This window comes from Electrona antarctica (genome assembly GCF_951216825.1).
Source record: "Electrona antarctica genome assembly, chromosome: 8".
Lineage (NCBI taxonomy): Eukaryota > Metazoa > Chordata > Actinopteri > Myctophiformes > Myctophidae > Electrona > Electrona antarctica.
In genome coordinates, this window is record NC_136789.1 from 14,047,766 (window position 1) to 14,071,187 (window position 23,422).

Sequence of the window (23,422 nt, forward strand, 5' to 3'; positions counted from 1 at the left end):
CTTACTGTGGCGACTGTGGCTCAAGAGGTAGAGCAGGTCGTCCAATGATCCATGGGTCGGCGGTTCGAATCCCGGCTCCTCCTGTCTACATGTCGAAGTGTCCTTGGGCAAGACACTGAACCCCAAATTGCTCCCGATGTGGTACCTTGCATGGCTTCCGCCGCAATCGGTGTATGAATGTGTGTGTGAATGGGTGAATGTAATGCACAATCTATGTAAAGCTCCTTGGATAAAGGCGCTATATAAATGCACCATTTACCATTTACCATTTACTGTAAATTTGTCTGGATTAAGAGTGTCTGTTAGATGCCGAAATTGTAAATCGTTCACCAATTGATGCCGTGGTCCTTATAGTTGTGGTGTGAACTCTGCTATCCACTTGACTGAAAATGATTGTCCAGTGCCATGTGCTGCTCTTGCATGTGTAAACTACAACTTTGTATCCATCCCCTGGTTTTTATCGTAACCACTTGAATCCTATAATCATTCGCTGAAAATAGATGATTTACAAGCTCACAATGCGTCGTGAGCTTGGAGATTTCGGGCATTGATAGTTCAGTATACAGTACAGAGCCAACACAGGTCCAAGTATAGAGAGTTTTTTAATACAAGATACAATACATACAGATACTGTGCTGCGGTGCATAGAAACTTATATATTATTGTCATGAATATATTTAGGACTGAGGCAGATTCTAAAAACGCCTTCTAAATCCTGAACTAAGTTTTCTGAAAAACTAAAATGTTATGTTTCTATACTGTACATACTGTAGCAACAAGAACCCCAAAATGGGTTCCCATCCTGAAGGGTAAAAACAGAAAAGGGGTTCCCGTCCTTATTGAATTACTTTACTTTACTTATCCCCATTACGCCGGCTGGCGCATAGGGCAGCAACAAAGTTCCTCCACTTGCATCTGTCTTTGGCCATCTTCTCTATGGTCCCCCAGCTCTGATGTTGTTGCTGGAGCTCCTTCTCGACCGTCCTACGCCATGTCGTTTTGGGCCTGCCTTTCTTTCTCTTTCCCTCTGGGGTCCAGTGTAGTGCGACTCTTGGTATAGCATTGATGTCCATTCTGAGCACATGTCCAATCCAGGTCCACCTGCGTTTATTGACTATACTGTGCATGTTGTCTTGTTGGGTGATGTTGAGGAGGTTTATGTTTGAGATGGTCTTGGGCCAGAATATGTGTAGGATCTTTCGCAGGCATGATGTGTGGAAAGTGGATAGTTTATGGATGTCGTTTTCTGTTGTTTTCCAGCATTCTGCACCGTACAGTAGTGTTGAGAGTACACAGCTTTGGTAAATCCGGAGTTTTGTTTTTGTGCTATATTGTTTTGATTTCCAGATTTGCTTAAGTCTTATGAAGGTTGTGTATGCTTTGTTGATCCGGTTTTGAATGTCCTTACTAGCTCCCCCATCATGGTGAATGATGCTTCCAAGGTATGTGAAGTGATTTGTATTCTCCAAAACCTGCTCCTCTATTGTTATATGTGTTGGTGTACTGGTGTTGATGGGCATGATTTTGGTTTTATTGTTGTTAACGATCAGTCCGACTTGTTGGCCATAGTGTTGTAGTCTGTCTGTTTTTTCCTGAAGATGTGTGTGTGTATGTGACATAAGGGCAAGGTCATCCGCAAAGTCAAGGTCTTCAATGGTGGAATGCAGGGTCCATCGTATCCCTCTTGCCTTGTCCTCTGTGGCTCTCCTCATGACCCAGTCTATTGCAAGATTGAAAAGTAATGCTGACATCACACATCCTTGGCGGACTCCGGATTGTACATCAAAGCTGGTGATGCTTGTTCCCACAGTGCAAGAAAAGCCAGTATAGAACTGTTGGATGATTTTAACTATGTGGGAGGGGATTCCATAGCTTCTCATGATCTTCCAGAGACTATCGCGATGGATGCTGTCAAAAGCCTTCTGGAAGTCAATGAAGTTTATGTATAGCTGTCGTTGCCATTCACTGCACTGCTCGATGATGTTCCTGAGAGTGAATATCTGGTCGACGCATCCCTTTCCTCTCCTAAAACCGGCTTGTTCATCGCGAAGTACTTTGTCAACTGCTGGTGTAATGCGGTGTATGATGATTTTACAGAATATTTTGCTGGGAACAGAAAGAAGTGTGATGCCCCTCCAGTTGTTACAGTCGGATAGTGTGCCTTTCTTTGGAACCTTAACGATCACTCCTTTTGTCCAGTCCGATGGTATCTTCCCTTCCACCCAGATGTTGGTGTATAGTGGGAGTAGGATGTTTGCGGCTAGCTCTGGATCGACTTTAAAGAGTTCTGCGTTTAGGTTATCAGCACCTGGGGATTTTCCGTTTTTGAGTGATTTAATGGCCTCGATTATTTCTACTTTTGTTGGTGGGTTGATGTCAATAATGTCTTAACCTATTGAATAGGTTAAGAAAAGATGAACGTTGTTGAAAAAAATTAAGTAATACTCAATTTCTTTCTTATCCGAATTTGCATTGAAAGCAGACTGAACAAAAAAATCACTTTCTACATACTAACAAGCTACTAATGAGGTTGTGTATATACTAGTGAGGCCAATTAGTTTCAGTTGCAAATTCTCACAAGGCTAACACAAGCCCCCCCTTTCCCCCTGTAAGTGGGAATTGCATGGTGGAAAAAAAATAAGTCAAATAATAATTACATAACATAAAAAGTGTGTGTGTGTGTGTGTGTGTGTGTGTGTGTGTGTGTGTGTGTGTGTGTGTGTGTGTGTGTGTGTGTGTGTGTGTGTGTGTGTGTGTGTGTGTGTGTGTGTGCGTGCGTGCGTGCGTGCGTGCGTGCGTGCGTGCGTGCGTGCGTGCGTGCGTGCGTGCGTGCGTGCGTGCGTGCGTGCGTGCGTGCGTGCGTGCGTGCCGTGCGTGTATATATTTAGTACCAATCCCTTGGTGACTCATGCAAATGTCGTATTAACAGTCCCCGGCACTCGCATCCACACGCGCACATATGCTGTGTACACAAACACACTGTGTACACAAACACACACAAGGCGGAGGAGTGGGAGAACTAAAATGTGAAATGAGCTACACTGTGTACATCTTATTATCTTACCACACATACATACTCACCTGACTCTACTAATCAGCCACAACAGTGTCTCCAGAATGATCTGCTGGAGTCTAGATGTATGCGTATTGATTAAAGAAACACAAAGGCAATTAGTAATCCATCACTGCATTTGCGGAATTAACAATATTGGAACAGTATATTTGTTGTTTGCTTATAATGTGTACACTCACACAGTAGCATTGTCTATGTTCTTGTTGTGTACAGATGGACCCTCACAGGTCCATTTGGTTCCATCAGTCTCACAGTTAAGGTGGCCTTACACTAGCCGATAATCGGACATTTTTGACGCTCGGGGGGTGCCCGAGTAAATCGATCTGCTCGGGGCCGCTCAAAGCGCGATCGGGATCGGATCAAGAATGTTTGATATTTGCTCTGCCCCGCTCCGATTATCCTGTAGTGTGTGGTGCTATCAGATTTCAGATTGAAAAAAATCGGCTAGTGTAAGGCCACCTTTAGACACAGTTCTGCTCTACAGCAGTGGTTCTCAACCCATGGGCCCCCAAATAATTGGCAAAACACTGAGATGTTAATGATAACATGACATTAATATTAAAAGTAATACCAATAAATAAGAACTTAAAGTACAGTACTATGTTGTTTCCATTGACCCAAGCTGGAACACAATCGTATGATTGATCATTAAAATAAACAATACATTTGATTTATTACTAATAATAAATTAAAATGTATAGTGCACTTTACTTCACTTTACTTCACTTTACAATTCACTTTACATGTTTGCAAACCTGTTTGCAAACCTCAAAGTGCTACAGGGTTTAAACACATGACGTTGGCATAAAAACGGCGAAGGCAACCAAACCACCACGGGGGGCACGCGTTAGTCCCGACGTCCCGTTAGTCCGACATACGCGGCTGGTTAAGACTCGCCTGTGGCTTCTGCGTGCGGTTATGGTCAAGGGTTTGGGGTATAGGGTTAGTAATGTCGGATTATTGGGACGTAACACTATGCACCCAACAACTACGTCAAAGTCAAAATCTCTTGACCCATCTCTTGGAGCGGTGAGCCGCAGCCGCGCCGTGCTCGGGAATCATTTGGCCCAATCAAAGGCCCAAGAATAATTAAGAAAACGCTATGTTAAAAAGGTAGGTTTTTAGTCCAGACTGTGGTGCTCTCAAAAAATGGATGCGGCCACTCGGCTGCATTTACTGTATGTTAAGTGGTTAGGTGGGTGGGCAGCGAATGCTTTCAATATTTTCAAGCATGTCCTACAGTTGGAGGCCATCGATATTGTCCTTTTCTTTTTGCTGAGGTTTGCGTGATCTGCGCAAAAGGACAGTTATAATTTAGCTATTGAAAAATAGCAGATCTACAAGCTCATAGCGCGCCACCGAGTGGCGCGCTATGAGCTTGTAGGTCTGCTATTTTTGAAAAATCGTGAAAATATTTATTTCAGAAAACTGGAGGATTTAGAAGGATTTTTTTAAATTTTGAGGTCAGGCCTAAATGGGTCAAATGATAAGGGACAATATCGGTGGCACCCAACTGTATATCCAGAAAAGGTTGATACCGGTATACCACAGCCCTGCAGTACAGTACTGTATGTCTCAGCTCTCATAAAGCCCTGGTGAATTCAGTACAGTACAGTACTGTATGTCTCAGCTCTCATAAAGCCCTGGTGAATTCAGTGCAGTACAGTACTGTATGTCTCAGCTCTCATAAAGCCCTGGTGAATTCAGTGCAGTACAGTACTGTATGTCTCAGCTCTCATAAAGCCCTGGTGAATTCAGTGCAGTACAGTACTGTATGTCTCAGCTCTCATAAAGCCCTGGTGAATTCAGTACAGTACAGTACTGTATGTCTCAGCTCTCATAAAGCCCTGGTGAATTCAGTGCAGTACAGTACTGTATGTCTCAGCTCTCATAAAGCCCTGGTGAATTCAGTACAGTACAGTACTGTATGTCTCAGCTCTCATAAAGCCCTGGTGAATTCAGTGCAGTACAGTACTGTATGTCTCAGCTCTCATAAAGCCCTGGTGAATTCAAATAGCGGTATACCACAGCCCTGCAGTACAGTACTGTATGTCTCAGCTCTCATAAAGCCCTGGTGAATTCAGTGTGAATTCAGCACACTTAGCCTCATGCTGGTTCTTCTGTGTCGTGCCGGGTTTCTCTTCTCGCAGCCTGTTTTCTTTGTCCATGTTCAAATTGTTCCACACCGAGCCGCTGAGAGATTTCCTTTATTCAAAATGTGATTTAAAACCATGGTGGGAAGCCATGAGTGAAAGGCGTTTTTTAAATAAAGTACTGTTTGTTGCAGGAAGATGTTATATACTGTATATCAAAGAAACAAAAGGACTTCATAAATCACTGTCTCTAGACAGTGTTGTCTGTTGTATTTCTACGTGCACGTTTCTTAAAGGGTGGTGGTAATAAAGATGAGATGTCTCATCCGTCGCATCCCCAGGGTAATGGAACTGTCACTGATGACATCAGGACTGTGCAACTAAATGATGTGTTCATCTGATGAATATTAAGGGAAATAGAAGTCTATTAATGATGCTGCCAGGAGTCATTTCGTCAACAGTGATTGCTGTAGTGTTGATGGGAAAGAAATATAAAATAAATGTGCTAGATAAGACCAAAATGGAATACCCGTCCTGTCAAAAGCAAATTGTAAGAACAATTGGTCGATGTCTGGTGTCCAAACCTTTTCAGAAAATGGAATCCTTCCATGTTCCAAAAGATCCAAGCTCTGGTTATTAATACTTTTCATTGGTTCAATATTTATAAAAACCAACAGACAGACTTTACCACTTTTTCAGACTTTTTTCTTTGTTCCCTTTCTTTCAAAAATAGGGCTGCTATTTCTTTGTGACACTGTAGTACGACAAAGTATTTACATACATTTACGAAAAAAGTTCTGCCCAACGGCAACAATATACAATTTGCTTTGTTTTGATTCAAGATTTGATTCATGAATTATATCTAACCAGTTGAACCCTAGTGTCCCTACACTGGCCATGTCATAATAGGCGAACATGAGGGGCCAAGGATAGACCCCTGAGGGACCCCAGTGAACATATAATAGTGCATACTGTAGGGTTTAAGTTGGTAACACCGAACATTTTGCTTCAATACATTCTTTAATCATACTCTCTGCTTGTCTTGTAGTGTACTGTCGACTAGAGGATTCAGTGTCTACATGTACACGATGGGTCTGTGTTGTCTTCTGAAACCACATAAATCTCTGTTTTTATTTGTATCAAAGGGATTTTGTGCATCTGGGATCTTTTGATGTATTGCAGGATCTCCATATCCCACAACAAACGGACACACGCGTACACACACACACACACACACACACACACACACACACACACACACACACACACACACACACACACACACACACACACACACACACACACACACACACACACACACACACACACACACACACACACACACACACACTGTGAGGCACTCACTGAAGTGTGTAGCCCAGCATGTCTGTCTGTGTGTCTGTGCCAGTGAAGTGCACATGTGGGTGTTTGTGATGCCTCCATCGTGAAGTCTGTGGATTGTTGTGCCTGTGTCTTAAGCCTAGCAGATGGGATGATTCACAGGATGCCGCAATGTTCAAATGGTGCAGATTAAAATCAGACACTGTGTTCTGTTATTTGAATACATTTGAAACTACTGTTTCTGATTTTCTTTCCCCCTCTGGCAGGTCGCATAATGACTAGAGTAGGGATTTACTTTTCCTGTGTTGAGGAGGATCTCTGTTAAGTGTTTATTTATGTAGTCAATTTGGCTTTTTCTTAACCATTCTTAACCAGTTGTTTGGTTTACTTTGCTGTTTTTATCCCAATGTTTTTTAAACCCTGTAGCACTTTGAGGTTAGCGAAAATGTGAAGCGTGTTATAAATAAAATGTATTATTAATTACTTGCGCAAGCAGAGCGCGCAAGTTATAGTTTTCGTATGTCGCTGTTTGATGTGTATGCGCCGTGCCAGCGTATGACGTAATGACTACTTGTGCTTGATATGGCAGTGGTGTCAGATTACATACATGTATACATAGGGGCATTACCTTTAATCCTCCCGACACTAAAACATACGACTGTGGCTCAAGAGGTAGAGCAGGTCGTCCAATGATCCATGGGTCAGTGGTTCGAACCCCGGCTCCTCCTGGCTACATGTCGAAGTGTCCTTGGGAAAGACACTGAACCCCAAATTGCTCCCGATGTGCTGGTTGGTACCTTGCATGGCTTCCGCCGCAATCGGTGTATGAATGTGTGTGTGAATGGGTGAATGTAATGCACAATCTATGTAAAGCGCCTTGGATAAAGGCGCTATATAAATGCACCATTTACCATTTTACATATCGTCATTACGTCACCATCGAAAACCAATTACACCCTGGCATTGGGTCCTTTAATCCACATCTTTATTACGTCATCATTGAGAGCTAGTTGTACCAGTTATACCCTGACGTCATATGCTGCTACGATACATACGCATCAAACGGGGCATACGCAAAGTAACCACAGTATACCGCTAATCAACTTACAAATTACATATACATATACATAGGGGCATTTCCTTTAATCCACCCGACACTGAACGACATATACGTCACCATCGAAAGCCGTCACTCATCCGTATTAATTACAACATTACGTAATTGATTGTTGTTAATTACGTAACGAAAGAATGTATTTGAAATGCTTAAATAGAATTACCTTCATGTTCTTCAACAGTTCTTCAACAGAAGAACATGAAGGTAATTCATGTTCTTCTTTCGCAGAGAAGCTGAGATTTGACAGTTTGTAGCGGTCGACAGTACTTGCGCGCTCTGCTTGCGCACTAGTAGGCCATTTATGGCCTACTTGTGTGCAACAAGCAAGTAGGCACTCGACAGAGTGCAGTTCTAGTTATTATTATTATTATTAAGCCCATATACTTCATACACCAAATTGCCTAAATAGCCAAACTACAAGCTCACAACACGTTGTGAGCTTGTAGGATTGCTATTATTTTTGAATCGGCCTCCCCAAATGTGGTTAACATACATTGCCAATTAAATTGTTAATAAATTGGGGAGTATCAAACATAGATATCGAACATATCGGACAGTCTAAAACAGTGGTTCCCAAACCTTTTAGCCTGTGACCCAAAACAGAAATTAGACATTCTCCCGGGACCCAAACTAGTGAAAATTGCCTATCTACAAGCTCTTTTCACTACTACTTTTCTTCTAATTTCTTTTCTTAGATTTTCTTTTATGAAGTTATGAAGTTACTGAAACAAATTTTGGTTTTATTCATGAATAGTTTTGCTTTTTTGGGAATGTTTTTCGAAAATGTTTTGAAATAATAATAATTACAAACCAAATTTTATTAAACACAAAATTAGGTGACCGATAACAATGGGTCCACGACCCACAAATGGGTCCCGACCCAGTGTTTGGGAACCAGTGGTCTACATACAAGACTTTAAGGACCACTGCTCTACATTATTGTCAAGTGGGAGTCTGTCCCATTGTGCACTGTACACAGTATGTGTGTGTGAGAGCTTTGTGTCCCTGTCTCTCTCCCTCCACATGCAGTTACATCTATGTGTGTGTGAGAGCTTTGTGTCCCTGTCTCTCTCCCTCCACCATGCAGTTACATCTATGTGTGTGTGAGAGTTTTGTGTCCCTGTCTCTCTCCCTCCACCATGCAGTTACATCTATGTGTGTGTGAGAGTTTTGTGTCCCTGTCTCTCTCCCTCCACCATGCAGTTACATCTATGTGTGTGTGAGAGCTTTGTGTCCCTGTCTCTCTCCCTCCACCATGCAGTTACATCTATGTGTGTGTGAGAGCTTTGTGTCCCTGTCTCTCTCCCTCCACCATGCAGTAACTGTGTCCCTGTCTCTCTCCCTCCACCATGCAGTAACTGTGTCCCTGTCTCTCTCCCTCCACCATGCAGTTACATCTTCAGACTGAGCTGCACCAGGCTGGGCCAGTGGGCCATCGGTTACGTGACCAACGATGGCAACATCCTGCAGACCATCCCCCACAACAAACCCCTGTTCCAGGCCCTCATCGATGGATGCAGGGAGGGCTTGTACGTACCCTCCACACCTCCCTACTCCCTAGTACACACTCACTCACTCTCAGTCAGTCATAATCAGTCAGTCATTTGATGGAGGGGAAAGGAACTAGTTGGAATAGTGTTTTTCTTCCACACGCTACGTTCTACTGGGGGAAACTCCCCCCTGTCAGGGGATAAGAAGCGCCCTGCTCACTCACTCCTCATGCATTGAAGGAAGCATGATCTCAGTTCGGGGCTCTCCCCAGGTTGGCAGTGGGAGAGTAGCGCCCAGGATTACAGCTTAGGCCAGCGGTCACAAAATGTTTTTGGCCGTGCACCCCCTGTTACCTCCTGACCTAGCTGGTGCATCCCCAGCGCTAATTCTCGTTGTATTTGGCCGAAAAGTATACATTTTTTAATATGATTTATGGCAAATAATCACAGAATGTCACTGCACTGAGTCATGCAGCTGCTCTATACATCTCCTTACAACAGTGGTTTACCCGATTTTGCCGTTTGTGTGAAATAACACCATAAAAACGCCATTACCCTTTTCATGTCACGCACCCCCTAGAGGGTGTTCGCGCCCTCTAGGGGGACGCCAACGCCGTTGGCGTCCTGTAGACAGAGGGCTCCATCTTGCACCACCCTTATTCCTTACCCCTAAACGTATTTGCCATTTTTTACTATTTTGAAAATAATTTTAAAATAGTTCAACTAGCCGATCTACATCTACACGTTGTGAGCTTGTAGATCAGCTATTTGAACTATTTTAAAAGGTTTTTTTAAATAGTAAGGGGTGGTGCAAGATATAGCCCAGAATCTGAACTGACAGAATCATTCATATCTGATTTGAATAGAAACACAAAGATGTTCTTGTTTCTTTCTGTTTTCTTGCGGTCCTAAAACACTGCTTTTTAGCCTGGGACGGTTATTGACGGCGCTCACATTCCATCATTCACTATAGATGTTTTGTGCGTGGCCACAAGATGTCTTTGAGGCTTTCGTGACGACGTTTCCATCACACCTGACAGCTGCCGTCTGACGGTCTCCTCGGCACATCAAACAAACGCACTTCCTTTCCTCGTGGCATCGCTCTTTCCTCAGCCATCAATCAAACAGACTCTAGTTAACGGCAGCCTTTCAGATCAGATAATGCTCTGCTCTCAGAAGTCTACCGTGGCCTTGGGGAAGGGATGTATTTACAGGTACTTCTGTTTTTTGATCAGGCTGGAAGACCTTAAATGGCTTCCGGGAGAAGTCGCTAGAAAATGTGCGTCTCGTCAGCCACTCGAACACACGTCGATTGTCAGGTTATTATTATTATGAAATGTATCACTGTTGGCTGGATGCCGTAATGTAGTCAGCCGTGATACTGTGCCTCAAAGTCAGAGAAAACAAAGTGCATCCTGTGTTATCTCCTGTAGTGCTGCGGATGTGTCTATCTGCTCAGGTCATTAACCGTACATTATGCAGCATCATTTGCCCAGGGCTTCCATGCTTTATTGTGACATCACATTTTTACAAGTAAAAAAAGTGTGTGAAATGTATTTTTGTGCATAGCTCCCATCGTGACATTTTTCCAAAATAATAAAGATAGAAAGGGAAGGTGGGGGAAAAAAATAAGTTTGAGTTTCGTTTGAATACTTTATTAGCAAGTTTGGGGAAAGTTTGGCAGTACAGGTACAAGGGCGACTATGGCTCAAGAGGTAGAGCAGGTCGTCCAATGATCCATGGGTCGGCGGTTCGAATCCCGGCTCCTCCTGGCTACATGTCGAAGTGTCCTTGGGCAAGACACTGAACCCCAAATTGCTCCCGATGTGCTGGTTGGTACCTTGCATGGCTTCCGCCGCAATCGGTGTATGAATGTGTGTGTGAATGGGTGAATGTAATGCACAATCTATGTAAAGCGCCTTGGATAAAGGCGCTATATAAATGCACCATTTACCATTTTAGGTACAGCATCTATGCTAAAAGGATAACACAAAAAGGCTTGTTTCCATTGAGGTCCTTTGTACTAGAGTCCTGCGCGGGAGTGATTTATTAATCCCACCCCCGCCTGTCTCCCGTTGACATTCAGACCAATCCCGGCCGCTCCCGCAATGATTTAATTTGTGAAAGATTGTCCGCCGCTCCCGTCCGCAACAAAAAAATAAGTCCCATTTAGTCCTGCACCATCCCGCTATATTTTATCGTTCAGTCCCACTAAACCAGCAATATTTTCATTGAGATTTAAAAAAACTTTTACCCAAACAGTTTCTGAGATTGAGCAGGCGTGCATGCACAAGAGAGGAGTTATGTATCTGTGTGAGGAGCTGATCACAGTCACAGGTAGAGGGAAAGTGTTATATTAGGCTTATTATGCTATATATATTAATATATTGTGTCACGGACACAGTGTGCACACGGTGGGAATTATGCAGTGACACATCTTTCTTATCCGCAGCTATTTGTTTCCTGATGGACGCAGCTACAATCCTGACCTCACAGGCCTGTGCGAGCCCACTCCCCATGATCACATCAAGGTCACACAGGTGTGTAGGTGTGTGTGTGTGTGTGTGTGTGTGTGTGTGTGTGTGTGTGTGTGTGTGTGTGTGTGTGTGTGTGTGTGTGTGTGTGTGTGTGTGTGTGTGTGTGTGTGTGTGTGAGATTTTCATTCCAATGGTACGATACGTGCATGTGAGATCCTGCTCCGTCTGTGTTAGTTAGTGTCCGCCTGCAGCTGTGTGTGTGTGTCTGCCTGCAGGTGTGTGTGTGTGTTTGTGTGTATGTGCGTGTGTGTGTGCACGCGACCCGCGCGTGCGTGCGCACTTGTGCGCTACTGTTCTGTGTGTGTGCATTTACATCAGTGGTTTTCAACCAGTGGTCCGGGGACCACCAGTGGTCCTTGAGGGGGTTCCAGGTGGTCCCCAACTAAATGATGGAGAGTTGGTAACCAAAAATGGGCCCTCATCTTTAACTCTTGAGAGTGTAACATCTTCATTTCAGTTTCATTTTACACTCTCAAGAGTTACTTAATTTACAAGTATAAGTAAATGTAGAATAATTGTTATTTTGATCAACACCTGTTGACCACATCAATACAGCACCTGTTCAACACCTGTTCAATACCTGTTGACCACATCAACACCTGTTGACCACATCAACACCTGTTGACCACATCAATACAGCACCTGTTCAACACCTGTTCAATACCTGTTGACCACATCAACACCTGTTGACCACATCAACACCTGTTGACCACATCAATACAGCACCTGTTCAACACCTGTTCAATACCTGTTGACCACATCAACACCTGTTGACCACATCAACACCTGTTGACCACATCAACACCTGTTGACCACATCAATACAGCACCTGTTCAACACCTGTTCAATACCTGTTGACCACATCAACACCTGTTGACCACATCAACACCTGTTGACCACATCAACACCTGTTGACCACATCAATACAGCACCTGTTCAACACCTGTTCAATACCTGTTGACCACATCAACACCTGTTGACCACATCAACACCTGTTGACCACATCAACACCTGTTGACCACATCAATACCTGTTGACCACATCAATACCTGTTGACCACATCAATACAGCGTGGAATTGTGGACAAAATCCTATCCGACGAAAACAAAATATTCCAAGTCTTGGATCTGAGAGGCTAAATCTCTTCGAATGGCCGTCCGTGGCTCGAATGCCAAATAAATAATGGACCTTGAAATGAAAAGGATTGAAACCCCCCTGGTTTACATCATGGCCTGTGTGGTTTACATCATGGCCTGTGTGGTTTACATCATGGCCTGTGTGGTTTACATCATGGCCTGTGTGGTTTACATCATGGCCTGTGTGGTTTACATCATGGCCTGTGTGGTTTACATCATGGCCTGTGTGGTTTACATCATGGCCTGTGTGGTTTACATCATGGCCTGTGTGCGTCAGTACAGTTGATGACTAACATGCTGTTATGTTGCTCCAACAGGAGCAGTACGAGTTGTACTGTGAAATGGGCTCCACCTTCCAGCTGTGCAAGATCTGTGCCGAGAATGACAAAGACGTGAAGATCGAACCCTGTGGTCACCTCATGTGTACATTCTGTCTCACCGCCTGGCAGGTACAGTACACTCCAACTCCAACAATGAGCTCACAGCTCATAAGGAACCTTTATAATAAGTTGTGCGTGTGCGCGTGTGTATCAGTGGTGCAAAATGTACTTAAAGTACCAAAAGTAGAAAGTACTCATTATGCAGAATGTATCATGTCATGTTTTCAAATGTATTAGCGTATTTTGAAAATAGCCGATCTACAAGCTCACAATGCGTGTGCATTGTGAGCTTTTATAGTAGATGTGCTATTTTCACATGGCCCAAATGTATTGTTATGTAATAATAATCCAATCTACAAGGTAACTAGTAACTTAAGTTTTCAAATTAATATTGTGGAGTAAAAGTACAATACTTAGGAGTAGAAGTAAAAGTATTAGAAATTGGAAATACTCAATACTTAGTTACTTTCCACCACTCTGTTTGTGTGTGTGTGTGTGTGTGTGTGTGTGTGTGTGTGTGTGTGTGTGTGTGTGTGTGTGTGTGTGTGTGTATTGTGGGAGTCATGGAGGATTGTCATATATTGTGTTTTTATACCTCGTTAACAGCGCTTTGAAGGTCCCCGGCGACTTCTGTGGGAAAGAAAGGAGCAACCTACAGCGTAGTTATCACATCGAGCGGCCGAGCAGGAACTGAGCCATGTGAAATTCACTGGCTATTGTTGTAGTGTGTTGTTGTTGTTGTTGTTGTTGGGCCTATTATTATTTTTTCAACCGCACATCTAAGGTTCCAAATCCACTTCCTCTTGTCACGCTAATAGCGTGTGGAAAGATGGTGAGTGCTCTGAAAATGTCAGCACAGAAGAACAAGTTGTGGAATTATATAATATACAGTACCATGGTTATGCCGGATTTATACTTGGTTGAATGTGAGTGTTGCGTATACCGAAAATAGCCGATCTACAAGGGCCAAAAAGCACGGCACGCTGTGAGCTTGCAGATCGGTGCACGACACGACAATTAAATGTAACTCAGGCTTCACAGGTGAGGTGAGGTCACAGAACTGTTGTTCCTCTCCTCCGCTATCGATTCCGTCTGGAAGCAGACTCTCTTTAGCATGATGTGATACCGTTGGTTAACCATCTTCCTCTTCCTCCCCGTGGCCTTGCATTGTGTCCTAATCACATTTCCACATGTCAGTCAGTAATGGGAGTGAAAAGCTTGAGTTTGTGTGTGTGTGTGTGTGTGTGTGTGTGTGTGTGTGTGTGTGTGTGTGTGTGTGTGTGTGTGTGTGTGTGTGTGTGCGCGTGCGCGTGCGTGTGTGCGCATTACCTTCATAATGAGTCATTAGCATCAGGACCTCTCCCCTCCTCTCCTTTCCTCTCTCCTCTCCCCTCCTCAACTCTCCACTCTCCTTTCCTCTCCTTTCTTTATCCTCTCCTCCCTTCTGGGGTGGGACGTCTGTGTTGTAATCTCCCAGAGACAGCTCTCTAGAGATAGAAAATTGATCTTTGAAAGGGACACACACACACACACACACCACACAGAGTATGCAGGCTTTTTAGCGGGGTTAAAAGCATATCTCACAATCATAGGTCTCCATCAATGTCGTTTTCTGTGTAGGCTAAGAGCAAATTAGCTGCATGCTGCTTAGCGGGGTAAAACGAGCACCGCAATATTTGTCGGCTTAAATCGTGAATCTGGATGGGTCGCGTGAAAATGTGGCTCTTAGGAAAAAGATGAAAAACGCTGTAATGCAAGACAGCATTGATGCTGAAGGGCCCACATATGGAGAGAGTTTCCTCATCATGGGAGCTATAGGCCTTGCAGCGTTTGAGGAATGTTTGCGCCGCGGTGACCAGACCACAGCAGCGCTAGACACATCTCTGTGTGTCACTCAGTTCTCAAGAGACTGAGTCGCAACACCGGGGACACCGACACACACAACCGACTGCTTTGTGGCATTATTATATCGTTGCTGTCAGGCAGAAAGCTCCTCCATATTCTAACTTTGTGTGGCGTCACACAAAAGCATCAAGCTTGTAGATTTGTGCTACTTTTGAACAGTTTTTGACATGTGAGGTTTCCACCCGACAAAGACGCGATATAAACTTTATTTAACCAGTAAAAGAAACATTGAGATACTTTTGCAAGTATTCATTGGCCAAGAGGCAGACATATTACACAGATTCGCATTGCGTATATATTTTCTAAAAATGCCTGGAAAATGTCTGAATGAGCGTACTCTTTCAGGTTGGTTCAGAGAATGAGCGTACTCTTTCAGGTTGGTTCAGAGAATGAGCGTACTCTTTCAGGTTGGTTCAGAGAATGAGCGTACTCTTTCAGACACGGGTTGGTTCAGAGAATGAGCGTACTCTTTCCAGCGCTCCTGCTTTGTAAACAAACAGTGTCCGAGGCCACGTTATAGCGGCACCCACATTAACAGTGTATGTTTGTCACACTTCCTGTTATGAAAAGCCAAGTGAGACCCCTCCTCCATTACTCCAGGGGATCATAGTGTGTGTGTGTGTGTGTGTGTGTGTGTGTGCGTGTGCGTGTGCGTGTGCATGCGTGCGTGCGTGGGAGAGCGCCCTAATGACTTCAACCAGTGACGTGTGTGTAAAGTGCACACACGTGCATGTTTCAGCGGTGAAGAATGTGTGAGTCAAAGCAGTCAAACTCCTCCTGGGTGACTAACGTGCAGCACCAGTCGGTTTGAATCAGCGGTGGTTCCCTTCACCGTTACTTTCTGCTGTTAGTCAACCATGGGATAGACCTTTTATGGCCAACGTATGCTCCGTCGCACAGCGGCATCACGCGTCCGCCGGAAATAGCCCACCTGCAAGCTCTCGTTGTGAGCTTGCAGGTGGGCTATTTTCGGCTATTTTCGGCAGCCGTTTTATTAGGGAGCTCTCACTCACACGGGGAAACAGCTGGTGGTGTGGCTGGGTGATTCCACATCCTGTTTAGCTTTTAAAGACGGTATTTGATCTCGGCAGGGTGCGTGTGACTGTGTGTGGGGGCGTTATTATGAGAGGGTTCCCTTGTTCGTGTGAGTGTCGTAGCTTCTCCCCGAAGCAAAATCAGATAAGAGTCAGAGGTTAAAAAAAGAAGTTCAGACTGTTTCTGGAAAGCTTGCTTCATTGCGACTGTCCAGTAATGTCACCACCTTGTTACAGTAACAGGCGTCTTCGTTATGAATTGCGGTCGCTCTGCAAAATCATCATCACCCTTTCCCCGATTTGAAATGAAAAGTATTTCTGAGGACAGTCAGCTGCGAAAAAAAAGAAAAGACATTTCCATGTACTCAGAAAACTGTGGTAAAATCTTTAACCAAGTGCCAAGTGTCCATCTACAGCAGAAAAAGTTTCCAAAGTACTTGTTGCCCAAAGCGGTGGTTTTCTCTCTTTTTGTGAAGCATTTGTGTCACATAATGGCTCTAACCACTGTCGGCATTCAAAACATTATAAGTTATATTTTTCTTTCCACAAGAGTGAAAATAGCGTGATGTACAAGCTCACAGCGTGTTGCATCAGGCTATTTTCGCCACACGACACCATGGAACGACAAAGCACAGAATTGCGTGGTTTAATATGCCATTCATGTTGATGAACAGCGGGGCTTGTGAAGTGTCCGCTGCATGGCGCCTCCTCCCCGCTCCAACCTCCTCCCTTTTAACCTCCCACTCCTTCCCATCTCCAGCCTCTCTAATTAGGATTAGGTTACGAACATGCTGTTGGTGCGGCCCTTGCCAAGTCCCCAACCATATGGCCGCCACAATTGCAGCTTTGTTCTCCGTAAATATTGTCTGCCTTTGATTTTTTGGCGGGGGGCCCCCGAGTCAAGAGAGAGAGAGGGAGAGATGGTCTGAAAACCAAAACCGCTTTTATTCATCTTATTTATGGCCCCCCGCTTGACGGGGGCTGCCATGCGGAATACGGAAATGGCCCCATCAAAAGTTGTAAATTTACAGAATAGCTTCCCTCGGAGCGTGTGCACGCACGCATGCGTGCATGTGTCCAATCGGTTTTGCTTTGAGCTCTTTCATGAATGTGTGTGGGGGGGGGGGGTGATTCTAAAGGCGCGTAGCGTCACCTTGAATAGAAACACATGTGCTCGGGGGCTGTCTGTAACAGGCCATGTGGCCAAAGTGCTTCCTCGTGTTCCTTGAAAAAAACAACTCACGTTCACCAGATTATTATGTTTATAAATGTCCATAGCTTATAAATATCACTGGCGCCTATCCGTGTGTGTGTGTGTGTGTGTGTGTGTGTGTGTGTGTGTGTGTGTGTGTGTGTGTGTGTGTGTGTGTGTGTGTGTGTGTGTGTGTGTGTGTGTGTGTGTGTGTGTGTGTGTGTGTGTGTGTGTGTGTGTGTGTGCGCGCGTGCGCGTGCGTTGGTAATCCGTGTTGAGCTAAAAGCGGTCTCTCTCTCTCTGGTGGCGTGCGTTCCAGGAGTCGGACGGCCAGGGCTGCCCGTTCTGCCGCTGTGAGATCAAAGGGACGGAGCCCATCATTGTGGACCCCTTCGACCCGCGCAACGAGGGCGCCAAGTGCTTCTTCCTGGACCAGTTCAGCTGCCCCATGATGGACCTGGATGACGACGAGGACAAGGAGGACTGCCTGGTCATGAACGGACTCGCCAACATCAGGAAGGTATAGCCATGCAGTGCCGCCCTAGTGCTGTGGTTGTCACATTTTCCTTGGCTCCAGTACCCCCCCCTTTTTTTGTTGACAGGGACAATGCACCTCTTAAGGTTGAATTTGAAGGACAAATAGTTGGAGGTCTCTCTTACTTCTGTAGGGAGACTGTTGGGAGGCTCTAACAGAGAAGACTGTTTTACCAAACACACTATAGTACATCTGGTTGGTATTTCACAGTCCCCTCTGGTAGTTGCCCTTGTTGCTCTGTCACCACTGTCCCTTCAATCTATGAACTGTTTCAGTGGTGGAGGTGCAAGTCAGTTTAAAATCTTAAAAGTGAGACAAGCCTCTGTTTAAAGCTCTCAGAAATGTCTTGATGTCTGGATCAAAGTACCCCTTTACCCGACTACATGGTGCTTCGAAAAGGACATCTATATCTAGCATTATCGTTTAGCGTTTTGAGCTTGTATATCTGCTTTATTGTTGAATGAATATAAACCCACGATATGAATGAAAGAATATATTGTAGAATATATTGTAGTATAAGAAAAGGAGTGAAAGACTTGAAATTAGACCATTTTCTACTTTCTCTCACGTACCCCCTTTTGTACGTCTGCGTAACCCTAGGGGTACACGTACCCCCATTTGTACGTCTGCGTAACCCTAGGCCTAGGGGTACACGTACCCCCATTTGAGAACCACTGCCCTAGTGTGTTCAGCCGTATTTCGGTCAATTCAACAAATGTCTTCTAAATCATAATAGTTTTCTGGAAAAACGTATGTTGCTATATCAGTATATCAGTATTAAAAATATATATATATATTCAAAGATTTGTACAGTGTTTCACAATTTCTTACAAATAGCAGATCTACAAGCTCATAGTGCGGCACGAAGTGACGCACTATGAGCTTGTACATCTGCTATTTTTGAATAGCCAAAGTATATAAAATAATGCTTTTTAGGTCAAATCTAAAATGACACGGATGCATGGACCCTGTATTTCACAGTGCATAATGTGAATTTAATACATGGTAAGATTATGTTAAACCTCGGTTCCAGTGATGGGACTTAATGTGAAAACAACGGTTGTCACTGACACGCTTTTCCTTTTGCCAAGAAGCGCCCACTTAAAGTCCATTGTTCTGTCCTTTTTACCTTTAATTTTTTTCCAACAGCGCTCTTTGCATGATTGCCATGATTGTCTTGTGATGTAAAAAAAAGTATGACCTTCGGAGAGCTTTCTGAGTGCTCCCACTTTGTGCCGCTAGCACTGGAACGTTTCCCAACTAAATTCAGAGAGCTCTTTGGAGGCGATTCTTACCAGAGAAATTGGCAAGTTGTTAAACTGTGCCACTTTCACCCACTCAACCCTATAGGGTTCGGAAGTACTGGGAGATACTGCCTTTATGATTTTGTTTTCAGAAGCATTTGCTGGAAAAGCCTACGTGTGTTTTTACTTGGAATTCATTAATTCAGCTCAGCTTTTGGAATGTATGAGAAATCTATTCAGCCACACTCTGATTTGAATGCTTTCATCATAGAGGGTCTAAAATAGCGGTTTAGTGCGAGGTCCCCAGTGAGAGTGAGCTAGACTAGTATAGAGATGAATGTTTTAGTGCGAGGTCCCCAGTGAGAGTGAGCTAGACTAGTATAGAGATGAATGCCAAAGTACTGTTTGACACCATCTTCTCTCAGTTGAACTGATTCTTTCCCCCGCCGTCTATCTGCCACTAGGGGGTGTTAAAGAGCTTGTGGTGACATGCATCCCCTTATTGTTTTTCCTCTGTCCTCCCAGCAATGTGCCGAGCGCCTGAACTCCCCCATCGTGTCTCCGAGCTCCTCCCCTGTGACTCAACGGAGGAAAGCCCACGTCGGGGGAGACCCTGGCCTCTGCATTCAGCACCTCAGCCTGCCCCCTGTGCCCCCGCGCCTTGACCTCATCCAGAAGGGTGTGATTCGCTCCCCGTCGGCCAGCCCCACGGCCTCCCCTAAGGTCAGTGCCCCCCCTCGACACATCAGCCCCGCTGCGTTGGCGCCAGAATGTGATGATGAATGATAGTACTTTCAAATATGTTTTAAGCTGCGGCCTCCCTAGAACTTATTTCAAAGAATAGAAGCAATCTGTGGGGTTAGAGTATGTTAATACAATATGACTAGCACATCTGCAGCCACTTAGAAATGTACACCCTGTTCTTGGGTAAGACACCTACAGTACTGGTTGACAAGTAGTATTGATTCAAGCGCCATGTCTCTCCCTGACCAAGCGGGGATTCCATCTTGGTAGAGACTGGTAGAAATGTGGCCCCTCGCTCGGGGAGACCCGGGTTCGAATCCTGGGGTAGAGCGTAAAAAGGTTTTCGGCTTTTCGCTGTGACATCAATCATATAGTTTCTCTTGGATTCTGGTCATCATTATGAAACTGCTTATTTTTCAGAATTTCCCTATTACAGCCACTCATCAAACAGGATTGGAGTTGGCGCTGGCCGATATTTGACTTCTATCACAGGGTTATTTCAGAGTTTTACACATGTTTGTGTTTATACAAACCCTCAAACTGTCTCTGGGAATTCACTTTGTCTTCAATGTTTGTGTTTACACGAACCCTCAAAGCCGAACATATAGGACCTCGAAAATACAAATAAAAATCTTGCTTCTCAATTATATAAGATTAAGTCGGTTATTGGTTCAAAATCGTCATATTTCCCGCTAATTGGATTTCTCACCCCCCTTTCCTCTCGCAGTCGTCACCAGGCATGTCCAGGAAGCAGGACAAGCCCCTCCCCGCGCCTCCGCCTCCCCAGAGGGACCCGCCGCCCCCGCCTCCCCCAGAGCGACCCCCTCCCATCCCCCAAGAGACGCGCCACTCCTGGCTGCCCAGCTCCTCTTCCTCCTCCTCCTCTTCCTCCTGCGTGTCGTCCGCTGCCGCCGTGACGCCGGACCCCCCCCAGGTGGCGCCGGCCGACGCGTGGGGGTGCCCCAAGGACGGCCCCTCCGTGGCCGACGCCCAGCTGGCTCCACCGCCGGCGTCGTCAGCCTCCTGTCACCTCAACGGCGGCAGCAGACCCCTCAGTTGTCCCTCGGGGGCGGCCGGGAGGTTCCAGCCTAGGGTGGACGGCACAGACGGCTCCAAAGTAAGCTTTTTTAATTGTTTCCATTTTGGTGGGTATAGGCTTTGGTCACGATGGTCTATCTAAGTTAGTAATAATATGTAAAAAAAAAAAAGAATAATAATATATTTTTTTATTTAAAAGAATAAATAAATTATATATAAATATACCGTATATATATATATATATATATTAGGGCCGGGACCTTAACGCGTTAATTATGATTAATTAACTACAGAAAACGCATTTAATCGTACTCTGGAGCGTTTCTCACAGGACGAGTTTCAGGCAGTCGGACCGAAATAAAGGGCGCACCAAACAGCCTGCAGGCTGCAGTGCATTGGGCCAAGACACCATTCACCCTGCAGGCTGCAGGCTGCAGTGCATTGGGCCAAGACACCATTCACCCTGCAGCCTGCAGGCTGCACCCTGCAGGCTGCAGTGCACTGGGCCAAGACACCATTCACCAAACAGCCTGCAGGCTGCAGTGCATTGGGCCAAGACACCATTCACCCAAAGGAATCAATGCATGAAGAAGACGCTTATATCGCTTTTGCCAGCATTTAGATTTAAAAGCTCTTGTATGGAAGTGTGGATAACAGCACGGTTGTGTGCAATAGCGAAGGGAAAGGTTCCATATGGGGCTACACCAACGTTAGCTTCCATGCTAGCTGCTTCAACAACCGGAGGCTCAAACGATGCGCTGCGGTGATTTCACCACAACACGAAGCTGTCCTGATGCAAAACATACTAGTCTGAAGCAGCAAGCGTGGATGTCAACGCAAGTCCAATCCCACATGGAACCTCTCCCTCCGATATGTAGAGCTACAGCAATATTATAGCGGAGTGAGGTTTCATATGGGGCCAATGTTAGTCAGACTCAAGCAATGAGTATACCCAAGTCCAACCCACACTCGACCAGATAAAACGGTTATGGCCTATTAACTAAACTGTTGGTATTGATAAATCAACAGAGTGATATTTTCTAATGGCCATGTTTTCCACTGTTCTGGAATTGCTGCCCCAACCCTGTGGAATGCATTGATTTCTCCCCAAAACTCCCCACATAGCTCATTCCACTGTTTTGATTGATTTTATTCCTTCATCTTGGTGTTTTTCCCCCTAATGAAGTAGTTTTTATTTGTGTCTTTTAAGTATCTCCCTCTTGTCATGTGTGAGACTGTGGTGCTTTACAGAGCAATACAAAAGAGAGAAAAGCTAAAAACATGAGGACAACTCCCCCACCGGATCAAAAACCGCTAGGAGAAGGCACGCTCTACTAGGGGGAATCTTCAGCATTAATCAGCAATAGCTGGGTGCAGATTCTAGAAGATACGTATAGAGAAAGCAATACCAAACACACGGCAGCAGGGCCAGGTCAACACAAAAGCAAAAAACATAACATAGCATCAAAATAAAAGCAAAAACATAAAATAACATTAAAATAATAGCAAATAACAAAAACAAAATTAAAATAACAGCAAGAAAAACGGCAAAAAAGGCAGCAAATCAGGCAGAACAGTGAGTACATGAATAACAACACAGAGATTTTAAAAACTCAACTAAAACCACTCTCAAAGTTATAGATCTATTCTAAGGTACATGGTACAACGTTATAGATCTAAGGTACATGGTACAAAGTTATAGATCTAAGGTACATGGTACAACGTTATAGATCTAAGGTACATGGTACAAAGTTATAGATCTAAGGTACATGGTACAACGTTATAGATCTAAGGTACATGGTACAACGTTATAGATCTAAGGTACATGGTACAACGTTATAGATCTAAGGTACATGGTACAACGTTATAGATCTAAGGTATATGGTACAAAGTTATAGATCTAAGGTACATGGTACAACGTTATAGATCTAAGGTACATGGTACAACGTTATAGATCTAAGGTACATGGTACAACGTTATAGATCTAAGGTACATGGTACAACGTTATAGATCTAAGGTACATGGTACAACGTTATAGATCTAAGGTACATGGTACAACGTTATAGATCTAAGGTACATGGTACAACGTTATAGATCTAAGGTACATGGTACAACGTTATAGATCTAAGGTACATGGTACAACGTTATAGATCTAAGGTACATGGTACAACGTTATAGATCTAAGGTACATGGTACAACGTTATAGATCTAAGGTACATGGTACAACGTTATAGATCTAAGGTACTACATGGTACAACGTTATAGATCTAAGGTACTACATGGTACAACGTTATAGATCTAAGGTACATGGTACAACGTTATAGATCTAAGGTACATCATGGTACAACGTTATAGATCTAAGGTACATCATGGTACAACGTTATAGATCTAAGGTACATGGTACAACGTTATAGATCTAAGGTACATGGTACAACGTTATAGATCTAAGGTACATCATGGTACAACGTTATAGATCTAAGGTACATGGTACAACGTTATAGATCTAAGGTACTACATGGTACAACGTTATAGATCTAAGGTACATGGTACAACGTTATAGATC

The 23,422-nt window shown here is 44.3% G+C and overlaps 1 protein-coding gene across 3 annotated transcripts in view; it reads left to right on the forward strand.

Annotated features, from left to right (window-relative positions):
- Positions 1–23,422, forward strand: part of cblb (Cbl proto-oncogene B, E3 ubiquitin protein ligase) — a 79,714-nt gene that overhangs the window by 41,818 nt on the left and 14,474 nt on the right. For all 3 annotated transcript variants that reach the window (XM_079508156.1, XM_079508155.1, XM_079508157.1), the window contains exons 7-12: positions 9,016–9,153; positions 11,567–11,654; positions 13,105–13,236; positions 17,618–17,818; positions 19,603–19,800; positions 20,549–20,938. In XM_079508156.1, coding sequence (XP_079364282.1) covers positions 9,016–9,153; positions 11,567–11,654; positions 13,105–13,236; positions 17,618–17,818; positions 19,603–19,800; positions 20,549–20,938 — 1,147 coding nt within the window. The remainder of the gene's footprint in view (positions 1–9,015; positions 9,154–11,566; positions 11,655–13,104; positions 13,237–17,617; positions 17,819–19,602; positions 19,801–20,548; positions 20,939–23,422) is intronic.